This window comes from Salmo trutta, chromosome 32 (genome assembly GCF_901001165.1).
Source record: "Salmo trutta chromosome 32, fSalTru1.1, whole genome shotgun sequence".
Taxonomy (NCBI): domain Eukaryota; kingdom Metazoa; phylum Chordata; class Actinopteri; order Salmoniformes; family Salmonidae; genus Salmo; species Salmo trutta.
The window spans coordinates 21,516,591-21,539,702 of record NC_042988.1 but is presented as its reverse complement, the minus strand read 5'-3'; the positions used below and the strand labels follow the sequence as shown (position 1 = coordinate 21,539,702).

Here is a 23,112-nt window from a genome sequence, read left to right as displayed (position 1 = left end):
ATGCCACCTTGCCTCCATCTTGGCACTTCCCCAAGGGAGTAAAAATATTTTGGAAGTTATAGAAATGCATTTATTAAAAGTCTACATTTGTTTTTACCACGTTTATTATATTACAGACACCTTCATTCTCCTCTACTGACATAAGTTGGACAAGGATAACATCCAGCCAACTTTGAGAAAAAACACTTTATATCAGTGTTGTCTCGAAATGGTCATGCATATTCATGAAATTAGGCTAGTAGCATTGTATCTCTCTCCATTGAATACAGGCGGTTGACGTCAACAAACCTCATCGAATATTCAAAACGGGATTACAATAATGCTATGTATCCACCAATCCAAAGAAAGGATAGGCGGAAGCTAGACAGCCCGCCGTTCCACAACAATCATGGCGGCGCTGTTTGTCTGCCTTCGGATTCAGAAAACGGAGAGAGCCGAACCATCTTCGTTCCTAGGAAAATCTTGTATGTAAACAAGGTCAGTCATACTGCAGCATAAAGTCAACTTGTTCTCCAGTAGAATTACTCCTGTGTATAGAAGACACCAATCGGCTTACATTACAACATTGTGACAGGTATGTCTAACAACTTTGTACGACTCAACTGCATGATTGTGTCAAATTTTCCATAAAATATAATACATTAATTTCGATTGCATGAAAGTCCACAGACGTCACATAACAGCATGGCATTGTTTAGTGTCGCAAAAATAAATTAATCATCATGCATAGTGTAAAATTCGACATGTTGCAATGTCAACCAAGGATATATAGGATCAAGCTCTCTGGCAGTGCCGCAAAGTCACCGACCCTGCTCATTACTTTGTGCGCAGACTGCGTGTGTCTTGACTGGTCTGTAACTGGGTCACTGTCAATCAAACAAAAGATGCAATACACATAGGCCTACTCTGAATACCTGAACAATGTTTCCTGTTTTTGTTTTCATGATTTAATTTGCCTACTCACATTTTTGTTGCATTGTATTCCATTTCCTTCCATTGTATTTATTTGTATTCTATTACTAAAGGTTGACATGAGTTTACCATGAATTTTATAACAAATGCCACCTTGTTTTGCTCTCCACAATGTGTGCTGATGAATATGCATTTCATTTAGCAATATTATTATTTCGCGCCAGTCATTATTATTTGGTCTATATTGTGCTTGCCATCCTCTATCTATTTGTGCTTGGCTGTATCAGGACCTTAAACCCTGTTTGGAAGTCCTCCTAGGTAATCTGCTAAGGGCTTCAGTGGCACACTGACCTAACTCACGTGCCACATTTACCCTGCTGCTGACAGCAGACTTACTGGCTTAGCCCACAAGGTGTGTGTCTGTGTTATGGAAAAACAAAGGCCAAACACATTACTGCTGGCAGATGAGACAGCAGCAAAGAGCATGCAGGGCCAGTCACATTACAGAGGGCCAAGTAACCCCTGCTCTGACTCATCACTGATCCTAACCAAGTTACTGATCAGTTGATGCCCCAGGCTCTATAAGTGGGTAGGACCCCCTGCTTACCTCACAATGATATGACTTGAATAACATCCACACAATAACTAGGTCAGAGTATCAATAAACATTCCAAAGGGGAGGTATTCTTCATGTTATGATGACCACAGAGGTGTTGCTGTTATGATTTGGTCCAGTACGATTAGCCATGTGTTGCCTGTCCTCTGCCCTATGATTAACGATTTAAAGCAATCTTAACAGTGGAGCTGCGTTATTCCTTTTAACTTGACTCGGGACAGAATATAGGGCAGAACAGCTGACACATTTCTAATGAAAGTAGGGCAGGGGTAGTTTTAGATTTCAAACCATTTGAGCCCCCTTAGAGAATGTAGGTGGTCCTGCTACCACTGAATCAGATCAGTGGTGTGGTTTTAGTTCAGCAGTAGCACCTGTCAATCTGAAATCCTTACACGGGTAGTGTATATTCTGTAGAGGTTCCCTGTCTGTCAAGGTACTTTTATAATGCTATTTTATCTGTCTTTTTCTTTGTAGACTCTCAGCACAGTTTCCAAGATGATGCAGTGTTTCCACTTTATAGTCGAGCCGGTCAAGAGCATCACAGTCAAGCTTAAGGTACAGTAGGTCAAACTCTTGTCATGCATTAAAAATCCTCCAAATAACAAAAACCCCATTTACATGTTTTTTTGTTAAAATCTTTTTTGCTACGGTCAGAGATTTTATCATAAAGGAAAGTGACCTTGAAACGGCTGTGTAGGGGTTGTCATGGTAGCGTCACCAGTCACATGCTTACTCAAGTAGATAGGTAATTAAATCAAACTACAGAAACAATTAAAACCTATTGATTTATATTTAAAACAAATCAAATCAAAGTTGACATGTGTGTGAGTGGTATGGAAAACCCCAAGGAAAACAGATTACTGCTGGCAGATGAGACAGCAGCAGTGAAGGGCCAAGTAACCTGCACGGACTGTTGATTTGATTTAGTTTAATTTGATTGTCTGAACAAGTAAATGAGGGTATTGTTGGGTAGATAATAGATGCTGTCAGGGGGGTTATGGGAGAGAGGAGATCTCTTTCTTTCCTGCTGACAGGAGAAGAGCATGGTGTGCATTTTGATAAGGCCAAGTGGGTCCTTTTCTGGGTTGACCTTATTACTTTCTAAAGCACTAGTAAAACACAAATTTCTGTCCTAAATCCGTTTCCTTTCCTCTTTTCCTAATATTTATATTTCATTGCTACTTTCTATGTGTTCTATGGCTAACTCTTTTCACTCTTTTTTTTGTCTGTCAGGAATCTCGCAAGAGAGCGAAGAATGAGAAGAGAGAGCCACTGGAAGAGAATCAGCTGTTTATAGTGGAGCTGGCTAGAGATCTCAATCGAGTGTGCCAGGTACACTGAAATATATACACACCTTTTGTAACATCCATTATTCAAGTATCCATTGTCAGGCCTAGTTTGGAGGATAAACAAGTCTACTAAATCACCCACTTGTCTATGCCCTCTCTGCAGAGGTCTGAGGTGCTGGGGAACATCTGGAAACTAGAGGACATCTGGCCCACTCCTCTTTGCAGGGCCTTCATCCTGGAGTGGGCGTCTCTGCTGGAGAGCAAGGTATGGAGAGCAGGAGCCAATATACTGTAACAGCTATTAATGTATACTTTATAGCTTGCAGGTGACTTTCTCCAAACACGTGTTGAATGAGTCTTCACCTGTTGTCAGCAGAAGAGGCCCATGCAGTCGGATGGCTGGCCAGAGGAGAGCGAGTTGAGGGAGCAGGACCTGTTCAGTGAGAATGACATGGAGAACGCTAAGAGGACCATCATCAACTGGACCAAGGACCTGAGAGCCCAACCTGAGCAAAGTGTGTGGCCTGGGGAGGCTGTGGCTCAAGTTCTGGAGGACCTCCAGGCCGCATGGAGGAGTCACCACATGCCCAACCTCCTGACAGCCATGGAACTGCTCATGTGGGTCTTACTGACACAGGGCCTGGACAAGGTGGGGTCCTCCTTAAATATCAATTGTCCCCCTTTAAAATAAATGAATGTATATTCATGTTAACAGCTCTGATATTTACCAAAGCCGCTTTTCTCCCTCTCCATCTTTGTGTTTGCAGGAAGCCATCCCTCAACAGTGGCTCATATGGAAGCAGAGGACCCAGAAGATAGGTGCTGCCCGCTACATTCCTCACTCAGGTATGTGATGCCTTGGACAGGCATTGACAGAGCCAGATGTGATGTTCACAGAACGTATTGTTTATTTGACTAATATTTGTTACTAATATGTTATGTATATTCCAGTATGGGACTGGATCTCTAATGCAGCAGTGGAGATTTCCCTTGACCTGGACACGGCCAACCCTGACCTGCTGATCTCCAACGACGAGAAGAAGATGCGCTGCGGTTTCGAGAGAAAGGATGTGCCAAACTACCACCAGCGCTTCGATGGCTGGTGGTGCGCCACAGGGGTGGAGGGTTTCAACTCTGGCCGCCACTACTGGGAGGTGGAGGTGGGGGAGCGGGACTTTCGGCTGGGTGTGGCCAAGGAGTCAGCCCTGAGGAAGGGCTTCAAGTCCCTGAACACAGACACGGGCTACCTGACCCTGCGCCTGGAAAGGGGCACAGAGCTCAAGGCCCTGACTGTGCCCTTCACTGCCCTGCCGCCTGGTCTCATTCCCCGCAAGGTGGCCGTCTACCTGGACTACGACCAGGGCCAGCTGTCCTTCTACGACGTAGACAGCCGCTCCCACATCTACACCTACAATGAGAGCTTCAACGAGAAGCTGTTCCCTCTGTTCGGTACGACGGAGATCATTAAGGACCTGGTGATCAAGTCCCCTGGGAGCAAGGCCTTTTGCCTCTGTCCCTCCCTGTGCCTGTGGGGCTGAACTTTCCCTCTTAACACCATCCCTCCACCCTATGGTTACCCTCTCACCACTCCTGTAGAGTAATCAGAACCTTCGTTACTGTAAAGAACTAGACCATCATGATATTGGATAGCTATGTGACCACTGATGCTGCTGCTTTTATGTGATTCTTTCTGCCTCTTCCTTACTTGAGTTATGCTATGCGCTCACATGCTCTGTATTTTCATACATTTGAAAGAATACCGTAGTATTATTGTAATCTATTGTGAAATATTAATCCTGCAATAACAATGCACTTTCCGTGATGAATAAATATACGAAACTCAAAGGTTCTACTTTTTGTGCTGTGTTTTATTGAAGTCCTTCAATTTTGATCATGTTATTGAAGACCACTGTGATCTGAAATAAAAACACAATAACTATTTCATACTGAACTGTACAATGTCATAAGGGATCAAAATAGGTAATCCTGTTATGAAGCTTAGAAGTTCTAGATGTTTACTTACCAAGTGGGGGTGTTGATGAGAAGACCTCCTTCTCCTCCTCCTCCTCATAGACCACTATGACAGCACAAAAATACCAGGTATCATTTGAATTGAACTTGAAGCCAAATAAAGAACTTAGTCCCAGAATTGACATACAAATAGTTTCTGATTAATATTTATTTTTATGCCATTCTCTAGACAATAACATCATTTTCTCCTATCTCAATTACTTACATGTCAAATGCTGTCCAGAAATGAAGAGGGGGCCCTGCCCAGAGCGAAGGTTGAAGATGACAGGTGGCATGAGCTCAAACCCACTGAAACTGACCATAGGTTGGCACATAGGGTGAAGAGTGGCAATGGGCACTGGCTTGCAGTATTCCCCAACTCTGTCCTGTACCTCCACTACATGCATCTCCTTACTGGCCCCTGCACTCAGACACATCTATACACAAGGGGAGCAGAGATTAGGGGTTGGGCTGTCATTGGACTATGTTTATTTTTATGTCACTGACTAAGTCAAAGTGATCTCTGCTAATGGGGTGTGTGGAGAGGGCTGGAGATGGACTAAAGACTTGAACAGACTGACCGTTCGGATAAAGAACTGATGCTCCAACAAATCCTCTGCTATTTCAAACACTGCCTTTCTCTGGGTGTCATTCAGCTCACAGCCTAGTCAGAGGAGAGAGGAGACCATGGGTTTACAATACATTGTTGTGCATCTAGGTCACCAATTTCAAACCATGTCAATGTGGCATTAACCTCAGTACATACCCCAGAGCACACAGACAGTGTCAGAAACAGAGGGTGAAAGGGAGAGATCCATGGAGATGAAGTGGATTTATCCTCCTTTTAATATTCTGCAATCCTATGCCTCTTCTCTCTCTGCTTTACTGATAATAAATAAGGGTTTTTGATTGTGTCAGTGTTTTTGGTTTGGGTGTTGATAAAGTGGTCTATGGAGGTCACCAAATTCAACCAGAACTCAAACGTAAACGGAGACTCACCTCACCGATCGAGACAACAACAAAAAAATCTAGCATTAAAATCTGTCCTGGCCTGGGTTGTGCTAATCAGGTGCTAATCACAGCGCATTCGACTCTCATTGGCCAGGAAAACAAAGACGTGTACCCATGGATGATGAATCCAATCAGAGTTGTGTGTGTTTGATGTTTTTTGCACAAAACATAAACAAATCTGTTTCGGTCATTTGACATTAAATAAAATGTATATTTAAAAGAGAACCGTAGATAAAATATTCACTAGTTAAAATATGACTTTCTTTATTATGCGCAGACTGGCATGATGTCATCGCTACGCGACGACGAGAGAATGAAGTTTGTTGTCAAGTTGGACGTTTTTCTGGATAAGAGATGACTTCCATTAAAAAGGCGTTAAAAACCCATTTTGGGTTCGATAAGTTCCGATCCCAGAAGCAGGAGGACGTTGTTAAAGCAGTTGTTAAAGGTGAGGACCACAATAGACATGTTGGACTTACAATAACTTACCTAGGAACGGCTCTTCTAGTTTTAGCTAATCTTAGCCAGCCGCGGGCTATCTAACTAGCTAAGTAGCTAATTAGCCAATTCTTCAACCAGTTCATTGACTGTTACCTACTACTAGCTAGCATGATCAGTTATTGTCATTAAACATATCTGAGTAATGCCGTTGCCCAAATCGGACTGTCGATGGAATATTGTAAATTACTGCCGCTGTTGTGTGCAGGTGACAGGGATGTTTTTGTGTGCATGCCCACCGGGGCAGGGAAGTCCCTCTGCTACCAGCTTCCTGCAGTGTTGGCTAAGGGTATTACCTTGGTCATATCCCCTCTTATCGCTCTCATCCAGGTCAGTCTCTCTTCTTTAGTATTTTCTTCTGTTGTGTAATTTGTCCTGATTACGTGATTGATTCTGATATAGACTGAGCTATCCTTAACTGCATAGCAATCTGTGTATTTAGGTTTCTTCAATGATGATCCCTTTCTCTGTATCCACCATAACAGGACCAAGTGGACCACCTAAGGGACCTGAACATTCCTGCATGCTCCATCAACTCCAAGCTCCCTGCAGGGGAGCGCCGTCTGATCCTGGCCGATTTGGAGAGTGAGAGCCCCAGGTTGAAGCTGCTTTACATCACCCCAGAGATGGTGGCCTCCCCTGCCTTCCAGCCCTGCCTTACAGGCCTGCTCTCCCGGAGCCTCCTGTCCTACCTGGCTGTGGACGAGGCTCACTGTGTCTCCCAGTGGGGGCATGACTTCAGACCAGACTACCTCAAACTGGGCAGTCTGCGTGCCCGTCTGCCCGGGGTATCCTGCGTGGCGCTGACGGCCACGGCAACCCAGAAGGTGCAGGAGGACATAGCAAAGTCCCTGAGGCTGCGATCACCGCTGTCCTTTGCAACACCTGTGTTTCGCAGTAACCTGCATTATGAGGTGGTGTACAGGGAGCTACTGGAGGACCCCTACAAGCACCTGCATGCCTTCATCAGAGAGGCCCTGACCCTGGGGGAAGGCCCCAAAGGACAGGTTGGTGGACTAGATTCCCCTCTGACGCTCTCTTATATGCAGTATCTCTTCCTACTGTACCCTATATCTAATGGATGGTGTAATCAGGTAGGGCTGGGCGATATGTCCTAAAAATCACAAGTATTTTTTTTATTATGGGTGATTCACGATATATATCTAGATTTAAAGGTCAAATACACCGCATTTCAAACAGTCAGCAATAATCTAATGAATTCAGGGCTTGTGAAATTATACCTAGGGTAAATATAAGCCTTCCACAACCATAAAACCCACTAATAATGTAATTATTTTATCAAAATAGTTTAACCTGCTTTTTTGCAATATTCACTGATCTGGCTGAAAATGCCCGTTTTGCAACAAACTGAACATAAATTGACCAGAATCAGTATTCATTGATTATCTGGTTTTAGTAGTGTCTGCTCTGCATGCAATTTGAGGAGTTGAAAGGCTAACTTCTCCTCTATTACAGTAAAATCATGGATGGTGTAATCAGAGCAATGTCTTTCGGTGTCCCTATGACCGATTCTGTTGGAACAAACCTTAAATGCAAGTAGCGAGTTGAAACCACTTATCAGGGAGGAAGTGTGTGTGTCTGTGTGTGTCTGTGTGTCTGTGTGTGTGTGTGTGTGTCTGTGTGTCTGTGTGTCTGTGTGTCTGTGTGTCTGTGTGTCTGTGTGTGAGAGAGAATGGGAAGGTGCAAAGGAGACCAAAAATATATGAGAAAAAGCAGACATAAACGGTCATAAAATAAAAATACAAAAAGTGATTGTTGCGATACAGGCATTTGGAATATTGCGCTAAAACATTAATTCAATATGTCATCCAGCCTTATAATCAGTGCATGGTACTTAGCTTGGGATATGTATCTGTATGTCTTTCTTCAGGGTTGTGGAATTGTGTACTGTCGGACCAGAGAAGGCTGTGAGACGGTGGCTTACCAACTGACTAAGCTGGGAGTCCTGGCCAAGCCTTACCATGCAGGTGAGACATTCCTCAAGGGCTTACAAACATTGTGGGGTAGGATAGTAAATGGCAATGTTAAAGTTTTAATAAAGACAAGAATCAAGCAGATTATTTTATTGATGGTGAGACGAGACATAAAGTGGGCGGCATTACTCTTGACCTTTAACTCCTGCTTGTGTAGGGTTGAAGGCAGGAGATCGCACAGAGGCTCAGACTGATTGGATGCAGGGTAAGGTGCTTGTCATTGTGGCCACTATCAGCTTTGGCATGGGGGTGGACAAATCTAATGTCAGGTTTGTGGCCCACTGGAACCTTGCCAAGTCACTAGCCAGTTACTACCAGGAATCTGGGCGTGCGGGGCGAGATGGGCTGCCCTCTTCCTGCAGGACATACTACTCCCCCAAGGACAGGGAGCAGTTGAACTTCCTCATCCGCAAGGAGGTGGCTCGCAAACAGGTTACGTCTAACTACACTGTCAACCTGCCTCACAGGCTTGTTAGTAGAATAGCAATATGATGGTGCTGTAAATGCATGGGGATTGCAATTGGTGTGTACAGTATTCAAATATTTTTATGTTTGTTTATTTAACTTTGAGCGAATGATTGTGTAACTTCTCTGCAGGCAAAGCGTGGCTCCGAGAAAGATCAGGACAAGGCTTCCATCACAGACTTCGAGGCCATGGTGTCATTCTGTGAGCAAGAGGGGTGAGTGTTCTATAACACAGGGGTTCCCAAACCTTTTCACTCAGGCCCCCCTTCCAGCATTGGGGAACATCCCTGCGCTCGCGCGACATGGCTATTTCTGTGGGCACAAGCACACCGCTCTGTGGGCACAAGCACACCGGGCATGACACACCGCTCTTGTTGGAGCAGAGAAGATTTTGCAGGTTTAAAAGCTTATAATATTTCCTGCAAATCTACACATTTTGTCATGGTGTGCGGAGAAACTTTTGCAGTTTTAAAAGAAATTTTCTTGCAATTCTATGTTTTGTCATGTGATATTTGAGTGACTCAAACATTACAAAAAAATCAACAGGCTAGTGGATCTGGACATTTCTGACAAGTTATAAATGGCTCTCTAAGGTCTCAATGACTGAGAAACTGATGATGCACTACATCATTTTGAAATTGCAACTTGTGCATTCTATTATTTAAATGTTCAAGAGCGTGTGTGTGTGTGTGTGTGTGGGGGGGGCACCGTTTGGGAACCACTGATATAACTCACCACAATCATCTGCATTTTTGTTTTATTTCATGCAAGAGAGATACAAAAGCGTATTGCACTATTTTAGGCAGGCTAAGAAAATGCTTTTTCAGAAGGAAGAGATGCCCTTTTTAACCTATGCAACAACTATATGGAAATGACAGCATTACTCTTTCTGTTTTTGTGTATAACTGTGAAGCATATTACAAGGCTTCCTCACTGCCTCAGTTCCATGTTTGTACAGCAGAGGGCAGGCATGGTCCTCTGAATCCCCTGAGGAATGAGAAAATGCTGTGTTCATGTGCTAGTCGGAACTAGGAAACAAACTTTTTTTGACTTGCTAACTGGTTGTAGTTATACACGTGCCGCGTTCAACCAGTTAGCAAGTCGGACATTTCTGAGTTTCCTAGATCCATCTAGCACTTGAACAAGGCAATAAAGCAAAGGAAGTCCTTTAGATAGAAGACAAATGGCAACACTCACACAACGGGTTTGGCAAGATGCCTCCATTTAAATGAGTTGTTGATGGGATCTGCAGAGGGCTCTTTCTTAGAGTCTGAGCCAGTGGCAGAGGTTGAGTTGACACTCATACAGCCTAGAACTGACAGACATTCATCTCCCCAAGCAATCTCCTGTGATTCTGTTGGGATCTTTTTGTTACATGTATAGTTGTTTGTATTACTTGATGCGCGTGTGTGTGTGTGTGTGTGTGTGATTCCATGCTCCTGTGTTCCTTGTGTACTTGTGTTGTGTGGCTCAGTTGAAGCCGTCCTAGAGGTCTAGTCTTGTCCATCTGTCACGTCAAAGACTGCTTTATTAGCCAGCAGAGCCCAGGGATGCCCCATGGAATGTTGATACTCCTGAAAGCCTGGAAGCCAGGCTTGTTTGGCTGCTTCTCAGGGAGGCTCTGTATGTGTTTTCTATGGAGGTGTGTTGTTCAAGGGCCGGGCTCCTTTATAGATGGGCTACACACCCTCCCCACGGAACCTCCTCATTCCTCCGGGGTTAAGAGGCCCATAGAGTGCCTCTCCAGAATGTCTCCTGGTGATACAGTGGTGACAGAGGGTTTTCATTTCACACCACTCTGCATGGGTCCTCATTCTGCTGGGGTTTAGAGGGCCATAGAGTGCCTGTTTATAATGTCTCCTCATTATTGGGGGAAGTGGGGATTGGCTCAGGTTAGCTGACTATGTGGCCCCTTGGTTCTGGTCCTGTGACAGCAGCAGCACGTCAAACAGGTCATCAGCAGCATGAGCAGGAAGACCACTAGGAAAGAACACACGATTGACAACACCTTTTTATAGTAGCAAGCCTACATATTTGAATTATGTCTAGGCTATGTCCAGACAGTGTGAAATCATATATAATATATGTATATGAGAGGTGTAGCTTACCGATAAAGATGACGAGGACAGCGAAGGCCCCCATCTCCAGAGGGCTGGCGGTGGGGAGATCCTGCAGTTTGGCCCAGAGCTTCTGTAGCAGGGTCAGCATCTCCTCCCTGGCATCCATCATGTCACTCACACTGAGGGTGGGTGCAACTCTGTAGTATCTGGGTGCAGGTTGGGTGATGTGACCACTTTGCTGAAATAAAGGGATGAAAGATGGATTATTAATTAATAATGGATTATTATTACAATATATTGTTAGAATTATTAGAATCTAGGCATTTGTTTCATTCCTTATTCTTCACCCATAATGGACTGTGAGTCTAGAAGTCAGAGATGCTGTATGTTACTGTCTAACTATGTAGATGACCTGACACCAATGGAATGTTGACAAACCATTGTGTTCATCCTTGAATATATATATAGGCTAGCTGCTAGTGCATGTGTTTCTGATGAGTAGGTAGGACAGAGTGAAATCAACTGATTCCAGCTCCTCCTATAAGAAAGAGGAGGATCTAGAAAGTGTGTTATAATCTGGTAATATGTTGGTGTGTAAAGGATTTAGTTTTTCTGGGCCAGTGGGATTGTGTCTGTTCCAGGCTTACTAGAGTAATTCTAGGGCTCTCCCAGCAGCATGGCTGTGGACTGACACCACAGTTATCACAACAGTCATGAGACTGAGAGGAGGGTCCCACTGGCTGACTGTATAAAGGGAGGACTTTTATCTATGTTATTTCAAGGGCAGACACCAATGTTTGCCTTGTTGTGTGTTAAAATATATTCTGTCTAAGTTTCTGTCTATTCTTTATGTACATATGAGTAGGCCATATGTTGCTGTTGCTATGGGAAAGTATGTTCCTATAAACTGTAAATAGCAGTTGGGTGTGACAATTGATGCCAAGACAGGATCCTGCTCATATGAATTATCTCATGATCATCACTCCACAGTTCTCCTCCTCATCACACTCTCTTTATCTTCTTCTCTGTAGCTATGTAGCTACGCCACAGTGTTACTTCTCCTCTCCCAACCTCATCACTCTCTTTATCTTCTTCTCTGTAGCTATGCAGCTACGCCACAGTGTTACTTCTCCTCTCCCAACCTCATCACTCTCTTTATCTTCTCTGTAGCTATGTAGCTACGCCACAGTGTTACTTCTCCTCTCCCAACCTCATCACTCTCTTTATCTTCTTCTCTGTAGCTATGTAGCTACGCCACAGTGTTACTTCTCCTCTCCCAACCTCATCACTCTCTTTATCTTCTCTGTAGCTATGCAGCTACGCCACAGTGTTACTTCTCCTCTCCCAACCTCATCACTCTCTTTATCTTCTCTGTAGCTATGTAGCTACGCCACAGTGTTACTTCTCCTCTCCCAACCTCATCACTCTCTTTATCTTCTCTGTAGCTATGTAGCTACGCCACAGTGTTACTTCTCCTCTCCCAACCTCATCACTCTCTTTATCTTCTTCTCTGTAGCTATGCAGCTACGCCACAGTGTTACTTCTCCTCTCCCAACCTCATCACTCTCTTTATCTTCTCTGTAGCTATGCAGCTACGCCACAGTGTTACTTCTCCTCTCCCAACCTCATCACTCTCTTTATCTTCTTCTCTGTAGCTATGCAGCTACGCCACAGTGTTACTTCTCCTCTCCCAACCTCATCACTCTCTTTATCTTCTTCTCTGTAGCTATGCAGCTACGCCACAGTGTTACATCTCCTCTCCCAACCTCATCACTCTCTTTATCTTCTCTGTAGCTATGCAGCTACGCCACAGTGTTACTTCTCCTCTCCCAACCTCATCACTCTCTTTATCTTCTCTGTAGCTATGCAGCTACGCCACAGTGTTACTTCTCCTCTCCCAACCTCATCACTCTCTTTATATTCTTCTCTGTAGCTATGCAGCTACGCCACAGTGTTACTTCTCCTCTCCCAACCTCATCACTCTCTTTATCTTCTTCTCTGTAGCTATGTAGCTACGCCACAGTGTTACTTCTCCTCTCCCAACCTCATCACTCTCTTTATCTTCTCTGTAGCTATGTAGCTACGCCACAGTGTTACTTCTCCTCTCCCAACCTCATCACTCTCTTTATCTTCTTCTCTGTAGCTATGTAACTACGCCACAGTGTTACTTCTCCTCTCCCAACCTCATCACTCTCTTTATCTTCTTCTCTGTAGCTATGTAGCTACGCCACAGTGTTACTTCTCCTCTCCCAACCTCATCACTCTCTTTATCTTCTCTGTAGCTATGCAGCTACGCCACAGTGTTACTTCTCCTCTCCAACCTCATCACTCTCTTTATCTTCTTCTCTGTAGCTATGTAGCTACGCCACAGTGTTACTTCTCCTCTCCCAACCTCATCACTCTCTTTATCTTCTTCTCTGTAGCTATGTAGCTACGCCACAGTGTTACTTCTCCTCTCCCAACCTCATCACTCTCTTTATCTTCTCTGTAGCTATGCAGCTACGCCACAGTGTTACTTCTCCTCTCCCAACCTCATCACTCTCTTTATCTTCTCTGTAGCTATGCAGCTACGCCACAGTGTTACTTCTCCTCTCCCAACCTCATCACACTCTTTATCTTCTCTGTAGCTATGCAGCTACGCCACAGTGTTACTTCTCCTCTCCCAACCTCATCACACTGTAGGCTACTTGATTACATTACATGTCTGTTCTCTTCATCACAACACTAGATTGACTTGGATTAGGATAGATTTGAATGTATTGATTCTATTAAAGGGGAAGTCTTTAGAAAAATAGAATAGTGCTTCAATTAATTTGACAGTAAAATGCTTTATTGACTATAGGTGTGGCATGTAAAACAGATACCAGACTGTTGGCTCAGTCTCTTTGTCCTGCTGTCTGTGTCCCTTTAAATAGTTTCTGTTCCTGTTGTGTTGCTGGACCTGCCCAAGTCCATCGTGGTGGAATGTGTTCTGTCCCATGTATTTTGTATGAATTTCGCTGACAATAGTTTTTACTTTAGTTCCGTTTCCACAGCTGCTCTGTCTCTCTCCCAGGTAGACTCCCACCAGCTGGTGTAGTGATAGATCCCAGTCAGACTGGGCTTTCACCAGTCTCAGGTTTCATGGCTCGGCCGGGGGGTATGGGAGCAAGTCTTCCCACAGTAGTAAAGTGTAGCTAAATATTCAGCTGTTAGAAATGTCATTATGATAATGACATACAGGAAGAGAGCTCTCCTTCTAGAGCTGTTCCAACTCTGGTCCACACTGTGTTCACATGTAAATAGCCTCCCTATTAATACACAGCTGGAATACACTGATCACAGCTAAATTACACTCTTCACATTCTTTTGGTTAGGCTATAAAGTATGCTAACACTGTTATTCTGGCCTGTATTTGCATGTATATAGGCCGCGTGTACACACTCACAACCAGCATACACTCACCTGAACTGTATGGGTAGTAAATAAAGGTGCTAAACTGTGCTTGTCTAACGAAGCGAATCAGTTAGTGATGTAACACAAGAACCAACACCTACCTGAGTGAGTGTGGAGAGCGAGTTCCCTGTGTGTTGCTGGGTGAATTGGAGCCAGCAGTGAGACAGAGGTGGTGACCTCGTCTCCTCGACCCAGCGGTTTTGTCAGGATTAGGGTTAGCAGAGATAAGTCCTCAAGTAGCGATTAGCATCGAAGCCAAGAGATGACCGAAAGCCCATCCGCTGCACTGCTGTCCTCTGTACAGTCTGTTCTGGGTTTCAGAAAGGAAACAAATCGGGCTGGAAGTGAGCTTTCTCCAGCTGTCATTGGTTTGCTTTCCACTGTCTCTCGCTCCACTCTTACTCTCTCCTTTTATTCTTGCTTCTCTCCCAGTTAGTAGTAGCTGTTGTCGTCTCTTGGTGCCAGTGGAAAAGGCAGCGGTTGTGCAATAGCAACACTGTTCATCTCCACTTACAAAGGACTCGTGCTGTGTTTTTGTGCTCTCTGCCTGTTGTATTAATATAGGCTAGTTCATCTCCTCCTTCTGCTGTGGGTCATTATCTTTCCTTCACTCCTCCTCTGGAAAGACTCTGTTGCTTCATGAGCTCTGTCTCTTTCTCGCTCTCTGTCTCAATCCTCTCTCAATCCTCTCTCTGCCTGTCTGTCTCTCTCTCTCTCCCCTCCTCCCTTGGTGAGACTGCCTCTTTCACCCCTCTTTGAAAACTGTGGAGACTGGGTTTCCATCCGAGGTAGTCTTGCTTTGTGTGTTATGGAGGTGGCTTGACTAGTATTCCTCCGAGACACTAGCCTGTATGAATGTGTGTACGACTGAGTGGATCTCTCTCTCTCTCTCTGTGTGTGTGTGTGTGTGTGTGTGTGTGTGTGTGTGTGTGTGTGTGTGTGTGTGTGTGTGTGTGTGTATACATGACATAATATTGTGTATTGAGTGAAAGAGCAAGCTGTTATACAAAGAAGCGGAACAGCCATACTCTAAAGATTGATTAGACATTCAGATGTTGAAATCTATTTAAAAGTAATTTAGAACAGTAATGGCCAATCTCACTCACCTACAAGTCTCGTTAAAGTAGATCATTTTGGTTTGCTATTCAGACTAGACTGTAGAGAAGCAGTTATTTTAAAGAACCTCGTGTCTGTTTCACGTTATTCACACAGGAGTCATTCCACAGCCCCTTTTTCTCCTCATTCCAGTTTGTCAGAATAGAAGGGAGTGGTGTGTCTGAGTGAGCAGAAACCGCATCCAGTTCACAGACGTATTGTTAAACTGGTGTTCTTTTACTGGAGATACACTTCACACTCCTGCAGAGTCCCTGCATTTGATTTCAATAACTGTTTGACCGCATCCCTTTTGATTTGAATGAAACTTCCATACATATTTGCCCATGGTAGAAGTGGTCAGAAAGTGTCTTTTTTTTTGGACCTGAATGCCAAAACATTCTAGCTCAAAGTTGACCCATTGCTCAAAGTGGACCAGTTTTGCATACCCCACAATTCCATGAGACATCCATGTCTTCATCACTGGAAAAGATTAACAGTTCAGTTTTAAATCATTTAAAAGCTTACAAAAAGGGTTGTCAAAATATTTGATCAATTCTTTCGGTTGAGACAACATGCTCTTGAATACAGGGTGGGTGTCATTTCAGTCATAGAAATATAATTCATAGAATGGACCTATTTCTTCAGACCCCTGCAATTAAGCTGATACACCATTGACATTTTAAATGTAATTAAAATGTTTACTTCCAATTACTACCATAAAGATGGCTGCTGGTCCACCCACAATTTAATGTCTATTCTATAATCTATATTTCTTTGATTTCAATAGGTTTCCTATGGAAGATTGACAGTGTTATTTAAACAAACTGATATTCCCATTCAAGTCAACATTCTCTGATGTGTGGACCTCAACCATCTCTGTGGTACCATTTAAAAGTTGACATTTTTATTTGAGTCACATTTTAGTAAATTTATCAGCCCAAACATGACAACCACCCTGTATTCAAGAGTATGCTGTGTCTCAACCGATGGCAGGCACAACACAAAAACCTGATGATGAAAATAGGGTCTACGCTACAACATACGGGAAAATTAGTTTTTGTTGTTGAGTTTGCACATTTTTAGATTATTGACATCAAAGGTAAAAAATGTTTTGGGAAGAAATGATCAAATAGTTTGACAACCCTTTTTGTATGTTTTTAAATGATATCAAACTCAATTGTTTATCTTTTCCAGTGATTTAAGACATTGATGTCTCATGTTATGGTGGGGTATGCAAAATAAATCAACTTGAGCACCTATATCGCCTAAATGTTTTGGCATTCAGGTTTCAAAAAGCAGTGGTGTAAAGTACTTAAGTAAAAATACTTTAAAGTACTACTTAAGTAGTTTTTTTTTCTTTGGTATCTGTACTTTACTTTACTATTTTATATTTTCAACAACTTTTTCTTCACTACATTCCTAAAGAAAATGATGTACTTTTTAATCTTTACATTTTCTCTGACACCCGAAAGTACTCCTTACATTTTGAATGCTTAGCAGGACAGGAAAATTGTCCAATTCACGCATTAATCAAGAGAACATCCCTGGTCATCCCTACTGCCTCTGATCTGGTGGACTCACGAAACACAAATGCTTAGTTTGTAAATTTTGTCTGAGCGTTGGAGCATGTCCCTGGCTATCCGTAAATGTAAAAAAAAAAATGATAATTGTGCTGTCTGGTTTGCTTAATCTAAGGAATTTAAGATAATTTTTACTTTTGATACTTAAGTATATTTTAGCAATTGTATTTACTTTTGATAATTAAGTATATTTAAAACCAAATGCTTTTACTCAAGTAGTATTTTACTGGGTGACTTTTACTTGAGTCATTTTCTATTAAGGTATCTTTTACTTTTACTCAAGTATGACAATTGGGTACTTTTTCCATCACTGCCAAAATGTCACTTTCTGACCACTTCTATCATGGGCAAATATGTATGGTAAGTTTTGTTCAAATCAAAAGGGGTGTGGTCAAAAAGGCATTCAAATCAAATGGAACGACCCCTCTCTGCTCAAGTGGGATTAACATCTGGTGATAGCGAGTCGGGTCAAAGCCTTATTTGGCCACATGATGGCCAGTTGAGTGTGACCTTGTTTGATCACACATTATGCACACACACACACACACACACACACACACACACACACACACACACACACACACACACACACACACACACACACACACACACACACATCGATCATAGACAGTAATGGGGAATCTGTTACACAGTGGTAGCTATTGATCAATGACGATCCTCTTCGCCATTTCTCCATGACACAATCATTGTATAATTCCTCCTATCAGCAGCATTAGCTACCTTTCTGATATCATACTGTGTCATGTGCACTTTTCTGTATTGTGAGTCTTAATGAGGCATGCACAATATCTTGGCTCTGAGCATTTTGAGACACTGTGGGCTCCACTGAGCTACTCTGTGAATGTAAGGCCTCCTAGGGGTTTGACCTCTAGCATGTCTGTGCAATATGTTTGTCTCTCTCACACCCGTATTTCTGGGCTCTCTCAGGTGCCGCCATGCCACCATTTCCAAGTTCTTTGGGGACCAGAAGCCGGACTGTGCTGGGGCCTGTGACTACTGTCGTGACCCCAAGGCTGTGCGGGCCCAGTTGGAGAAGGGGGCCACTTTGTGCACCAAGACTGGAGCAGCTCGGAGCACACAGCCCAGGGGCCCGTTTGGGTTTGACCGTGACCTCTACGCCGGGGGGAGGAAGGGCTACGGCTTTGAGAGGTCAGAAATGCAACGGTCTAGTAGCCTGGAGGCCAGTCTAACTCTGTTGGTTAAAGCAGAAACAGACTGGCATCCAGGCTAACATTTGTTGTAGTTTTTAGTTGCTAACAGGGCAAGATGGGGGGTCTTTCCTTCTGACAGGCTAGTCATGTTTTGGTTGCAGTATTTGGTTGGATTAGGATTATTTTCAAATGTATTGTTGATTTTAAAATGTGTTTTCTAGCTGTCACTCATAGATAGTACAGTAGGAATGCTGAGGTCTGTGGTGATGTCATCTCCTCAGGCATGATGAGGAGGGCTGGGAGAGCGGTGGTGATGATGATGGCTCCGAGCATCGGAGGAAGGAGTTTGGAGATCTCTTCAAGAAACAAATGAACCTGCGCAAGGTGAAACCTCACATTCATGTACTGTGTACATGCTGTACATGGACGGCCCTACTGTTATACACAACATCTGACTCATAAGCATTCCATTGCTTCAGTAAACAAACCTTCATACACTGTAGCAGCTCCCTCTCTCCACATCTGTGTTCCAGCTGTGGCCAGCCAGTCAGCCAGGCAAGGAGGCTATGGGGCTAGGGGCCCCTGTAAGGCACCATGTGGTAAATCTTTCCCATATGTGGAGTCAAATCAGCACAACAGGGCTATTCAAATCCATACTATTAATCCTGACAAACAAAAGACGTGTTGAGTTGAGCCATTATTTTGAGACTGTTGGTTTGAGATGCTGCCAGCAACAGCACGGGGCTCGGAACACTGAAACACTAGCAACTAGGTGAGAGAGGCTGCGGTCTAGTGCTGGATTGAGGAATTTGAGGGGCCCTCTGTAGGTTCTCTGCTCTAACTGACAATAAAAGTGTGAGGGGGTGTCTTATTTCCCTTTGTTTTCTTCTCTTTCCTCTGTAGGTGTCTGAGGGTCACAAAGATTCATTTATCCCCCCAGGTGGGTTCTCTATTGTTGTAATATCAGTGTAGACAAGCAAAGTGACTGACTAATAATACTGTTATGTGACTGAATGGGTTTGGATATTGTGTGTCTCTACAGATGATAACTGCCCACTCAGGGAGGCCAGCAGCCAGAAAATCCCCAGGCTCACTGTCAAGGTACAGCTCTACTATGGAAACGTTTCACACACGCGCATGCTCATGTACGTGCAAAGCAATATGTACATTTGCATGTTTTTGATGTTTAATGCACATGTCCTTGTGTATTCAGCGTCTCCACCATCATGACCATCATGAGCTTGTTAGAAACTATTTATTTATCCATAATTAAATTCTGCTTTAAATCCTTTACCCAACAAGATGCTGGCTTATCCAGGGTCCCACTCTCAATATGTGATCAAATGCACAGAGCACTAGTGGTTAGAGCGTTGGGCTAGTAACCGAAAGGTTGCAAGTTCGAATCCCCGAGCTGACAAGGTACAAATCTGTCGTTCTGCTCCTGAACAAGGCAGTTGTTCCTAGGCCGTCATAGAAAATAAGAATTTGTTCTTAACTGACTTGGTGATAATAAAAATAATAAATAAACTGAGCATCTGTGTTTGCAGATTGAGGGAACAGAGGGGATTGTACTACCACTGTGTGGTTCATACATGTATTACAAGAATAATGTTCAAGGAAAATATTTAGTCCCATTTGTATTTTTAAAAGTGAAAATAAATGTATGTTAAATGTTGATTTTATTCTGGAGCTGCTACTGACACAGGTAGTATGGCACATTCCTTTTGAATAGAGGATGAAATCAAATGAATACATCTTCACTTGCCTTTAAAACGACGAGAGTGTGCCAAATGTGTGCATGAATTCTAGGCTCGGGAGCACTGTGTGGCCCTGCTACAGGAGGCTCTGAACAACCACCAGGTGGCAGCAGCAGACACACACAGGTACCCGTCACTACTAACCACAGGCACCTAATGCCAAGTCACTGATGCCACTGGGACAACTGAACTGACACTTGGATTTCTTTCTTTCCCTTTTTCCCCCAGCCCCTCACCCAGCTCTGACACACTCTCCTTGGCAGTGGATATTGAACATGAGGTCTTCAAGATCACCAAGTCTTCCAACCTGTACAAAGCAGCCGTCCTGAAGAGAGTAAGTGGCTCCTGACTACTGTCTGGTTTATTGTACAACTCTAAAGTCACTTTATGTATCGATTCCTATGGAAGATATTATTTTTAAGTTATTCTTTCACTCATCTAACTTATCTCTTGTTCCTAAAGGTATCAGAGATGAAGAAGGGAGGGGCTGCCTCTGCAGGAGGAGGAAGAGGAGAAGGGACCAGCGGCTCTGGGGAATCCACAGAGATAAAGACCGAATCCAAAGACGAAGCAACCTCCTCCTCTTCCTCCTTAACTGAGGAGCAGCAGGGCTTCACCCCCGCCTCACAGATCTACTCAGTAAGGCCCAACACCACAGCACACAGAGGACTCTGCTTTTACTTTGCTTTAGAAAATACTGTAGTGCTCCTTTATAAGCAGCAGTAATGACTAAATATGTATCTACTGGCTAATACATTGAGACTGTCTCAGCCCATTTAGTAACAGGATGCAGTCAGTGTTATTGTGAGTCAGCCTCATACTGGGTTCTATTAGTAACTAAGCATCCTTCCTTCTGTGTCTCCTTCTCTCCACCAGCTAAAGCGGAAGAGAATAGGAGCAGGTCTGAGGGGCTCCTCCAACCCCTTCCAGACTGCCAGTGAGCTGCTGAGGGCCTCTAACTGTGAGGGCTCCACTACAGGTCCAGGGGCCAACAGGGGGACAGGGAGCGGGGGCCCTGACTGCATGGCTGGGTCTGGAGAGTCAGCCGGTGAGAATGAAAGGGGGAAGAGGAAGGAGACAAATACTGGAGATACAGCACCAACCATCAGCTCCTCCATCAGAGCTAAAGCCAGTGCAGTCTCTGCCTTCCTGAACAGTCCCACCAAGACAGGAGGCAAGGCCCTGAGCAAGAAGCAGAAGCTAGCGGAGGCTGCTAAGAACTCCCGCAACATTACCCAGTACTTTGGGAAGAAACCGATTGAAAACAGTCAAGAGGTGGAGATAAGAACCAATGATGTGTCATCTCAGGCCTTTTCAATACCACCCACTCAGGAAATCACACCTGCTACTGTCTCCATGGATACCACCCCTATGGACACTAGTCCCATGGAAATCATCCCCACGGAAACCATCCCCATTGAAACTATCCCTATGGACACCATCCCCACAGAAATCAACAACTTGGATAATGATGATGAGGAGGTTAAAGAGGAAGCTAAACTGGACTTGGACTCTATCATAGTGTAAGATGTCCCTCGGAAGTTGTAGATAGTCTTTGACTGGTTTATTCCGTTATGCGCCTCTCTCGCTAAACTCCTTTGTCTTCTTCACAGGCAAAATGCACATGAAAACAAGGCTAAATCGTTGCGAAAACAAAGGGTATGGAGATCAATATTATATTGCCACAACAGTATTATTGTGTCGTCCATGTTTTTTTAACAGTATGTAATGATGACATTGTTAACATCTACTACCACATGTTCTCTGTGTGCGTGTCAGCTATGTGAGGACAGTGAAGAGAGGCAGGCCCTCCCCCCAGCCAAGTGCAGCTGCCCCCTACAGGACAGCAGGAAGAAGGTCACCTTTAACCCCAAAGTCCAGGAGACTGTACTGGAGCCAGGGAGCCCAAGCAAAGCCCCCAAGCCTGTGTCTCTGAAGGAGGTGGCTGACATCGTGGTGCGCTGTCTAGACCCCTTCTATACTCAGGGCAAGTTTGCCACCAAGGTGAGGGAGAGAGGGAAGGGGCATAAGCTGGGTTGAAGATATTTGGTTCTTCATTTGTCACTTTTTCAAATCGTAGTATTCCAAATCTTCCTTGTTGTAGGAGCTGTTCAAGTCATTTGCCCGCTACTTGTCTCATCTACTAGCAGAGGGGAGGAGTAGGGGAAGAGGTCAAGGTGAGGAAGACAAACATTGTGTGTGCGCACTAGCGCAAGCTGCCTTTTCTAATAAGGAACTATCTTTGTGTCCACAGTGAAAATGCAGGCCAAGAATCTGATAAAGAAGTTCTTCAGCGGTGTGAAGCGCTGTGAGAGTGAAGCAGATTGGAAGCACCTGACGGGACCACACAGCACTGAGACCTCTGAGGCCGGACTATGAACGGAAAGGTGGAGGAGGATAACAACCTGGGGGTCTGATCCCTTCATCCTCTCTTTCTCTCTCTCGCTCTCCAACTGATTCCCTCCCTCACATCTCTCCCAGGCCAAGATACTGAGCCGTTACAGAGATGATATGCTGCTATGCTGTGTGAACTCCAGGCTCATGCTGTCGTGGCGTGTAGAGCCGCTGTAATGGCGGCCATAAAACATGTACTGTATACAGTATGTCTGCTGGTGCTGCTGGGGAACAATTAGTCATCCCTGCTCAACACTGAACAGAGGTGGCTTTTTGTTTGATGTTAGCACCATGTGACTAGGACATGGATGCTATGGTTATACCAGGCCAAACCCTGCTGCTACCTGGTCTGTCATTCTGCCTGACTAAAGAGGACAGCCAGCTGGATGTGTAACAACCACACTCTAACCTTGATTGATTTTAGAGCTGTAATTTAATGTATTTTTCATTGTTAGTTTGTTAGTTAGTAGTTGTTTTCATGAGATTCTCAATGAGAACTTTTGTTTATGTTAGGAATCCCAAAAAATATTAATTTGTTTTTTTCTCTTGTCCTTATGGTTATCAGTCAGTAATTTCAAACATGATGGAATCCAAAGAGCACTTGATGCACCAATGGGGGAAAAACTCCCAGCCATCACAGAAATGTATCCAAAAAACCCAGCCATCACACACTGTTGCTCCATGTGAGACCTGTTTACAATAAAATCTCTAACACTGAATGTCTAGTGGCTGGTACTAAATGGGTCATGGGCTCTATACAATTAGATCAAGTGGAAAGACTGTTTTATGGAGCAGCATCTTCCCCTGTATAGGGAAGGGGGTTG

General features: G+C 44.0%; 3 protein-coding genes and 2 long non-coding RNA genes across 10 annotated transcripts; 2 read left to right on the top strand and 3 right to left on the bottom strand.

Moving 5' to 3' along the window:
- The first annotated feature begins 435 nt into the window (after positions 1-435).
- On the top strand, positions 436-4,667 carry LOC115171404 (butyrophilin subfamily 1 member A1). Of its 2 annotated transcripts, none has more exons than XM_029728187.1 (7): positions 436-574; positions 2,003-2,083; positions 2,762-2,860; positions 2,981-3,082; positions 3,194-3,466; positions 3,585-3,663; positions 3,769-4,667. In XM_029728187.1, exons 2-7 carry the CDS (start codon positions 2,024-2,026, stop codon positions 4,353-4,355), a joined length of 1,200 nt encoding a protein of 399 aa, XP_029584047.1. In that variant the 5' UTR covers positions 436-574; positions 2,003-2,023; the 3' UTR covers positions 4,356-4,667. The 2 variants fall into 2 exon arrangements, with proteins under 2 accessions (XP_029584047.1, XP_029584046.1); XM_029728186.1 differs by having other exon boundaries at positions 3,191-3,466.
- Positions 4,665-6,521, bottom strand: LOC115171406 (nucleoplasmin). 2 transcript variants are annotated; one of them, XM_029728194.1, is made up of 6 exons: positions 6,328-6,521; positions 5,594-5,712; positions 5,409-5,491; positions 5,054-5,264; positions 4,841-4,894; positions 4,665-4,733 (listed from the first exon to the last, which is right to left on the bottom strand). In XM_029728194.1, the coding sequence occupies exons 2-6, from the start codon at positions 5,643-5,645 to the stop codon at positions 4,714-4,716; spliced, it is 420 nt and encodes a 139-aa protein (XP_029584054.1). In that variant the 5' UTR covers positions 5,646-5,712; positions 6,328-6,521; the 3' UTR covers positions 4,665-4,713. The 2 variants fall into 2 exon arrangements, with proteins under 2 accessions (XP_029584054.1, XP_029584055.1); XM_029728195.1 differs by lacking the exon at positions 6,328-6,521 and adding an exon at positions 5,827-6,099.
- Positions 6,103-23,007, top strand: LOC115171402 (RecQ helicase-like 5). 4 transcript variants are annotated; one of them, XM_029728180.1, is made up of 18 exons: positions 6,103-6,286; positions 6,545-6,666; positions 6,822-7,343; positions 8,228-8,324; positions 8,488-8,762; positions 8,928-9,010; positions 17,914-18,135; positions 18,419-18,521; positions 19,041-19,077; positions 19,180-19,238; positions 19,947-20,020; positions 20,123-20,228; positions 20,357-20,533; positions 20,771-21,417; positions 21,508-21,553; positions 21,674-21,898; positions 21,999-22,071; positions 22,149-23,007. In XM_029728180.1, the coding sequence occupies exons 1-18, from the start codon at positions 6,193-6,195 to the stop codon at positions 22,271-22,273; spliced, it is 3,087 nt and encodes a 1,028-aa protein (XP_029584040.1). In that variant the 5' UTR covers positions 6,103-6,192; the 3' UTR covers positions 22,274-23,007. The 4 variants fall into 4 exon arrangements, with proteins under 4 accessions (XP_029584040.1, XP_029584042.1, XP_029584044.1 ...); XM_029728182.1 differs by lacking the exon at positions 22,149-23,007 and having other exon boundaries at positions 21,975-22,071; XM_029728183.1 differs by lacking the exon at positions 6,545-6,666 and having other exon boundaries at positions 6,207-6,286.
- Positions 9,536-15,159, bottom strand: LOC115171407 (uncharacterized). The gene is made up of 3 exons (XR_003871183.1): positions 14,392-15,159; positions 10,904-11,093; positions 9,536-10,775 (listed from the first exon to the last, which is right to left on the bottom strand). It is a non-coding gene; the product is annotated as an uncharacterized LOC115171407 (long non-coding RNA).
- Positions 11,915-13,603, bottom strand: LOC115171408 (uncharacterized). The gene is made up of 2 exons (XR_003871184.1): positions 13,523-13,603; positions 11,915-13,454 (listed from the first exon to the last, which is right to left on the bottom strand). It is a non-coding gene; the product is annotated as an uncharacterized LOC115171408 (long non-coding RNA).
- Positions 23,008-23,112: the final 105 nt, after the last annotated feature.

Bases quoted from the DNA above. Each gene is read 5' to 3' on its own strand.
- LOC115171404 (XM_029728186.1), top strand. From the start codon at position 2,024: ATGATGCAGTGTTTCCACTTTATAGTCGAGCCGGTCAAGAGCATCACA. The intron at 3,083-3,190 runs GTATGGAGAGCA...ACCTGTTGTCAG, and splicing joins CGTCTCTGCTGGAGAGCAAG to CAGAAGAGGCCCATGCAGTC. The intron at 3,467-3,584 runs GTGGGGTCCTCC...TTGTGTTTGCAG, and splicing joins TGACACAGGGCCTGGACAAG to GAAGCCATCCCTCAACAGTG.
- LOC115171406 (XM_029728194.1), bottom strand. From the start codon at position 5,645: ATGGATCTCTCCCTTTCACCCTCTGTTTCTGACACTGTCTGTGTGCTC. The intron at 5,492-5,593 runs GTATGTACTGAG...TCCTCTGACTAG, and splicing joins CACTGTCTGTGTGCTCTGGG to GCTGTGAGCTGAATGACACC. The intron at 4,895-5,053 runs GTAAGTAATTGA...GTGCTGTCATAG, and splicing joins TTCTGGACAGCATTTGACAT to TGGTCTATGAGGAGGAGGAG.
- LOC115171402 (XM_029728180.1), top strand. From the start codon at position 6,193: ATGACTTCCATTAAAAAGGCGTTAAAAACCCATTTTGGGTTCGATAAG. The intron at 6,667-6,821 runs GTCAGTCTCTCT...CCACCATAACAG, and splicing joins CTCTTATCGCTCTCATCCAG to GACCAAGTGGACCACCTAAG. The intron at 21,554-21,673 runs GTATGGAGATCA...TGTGCGTGTCAG, and splicing joins AATCGTTGCGAAAACAAAGG to CTATGTGAGGACAGTGAAGA.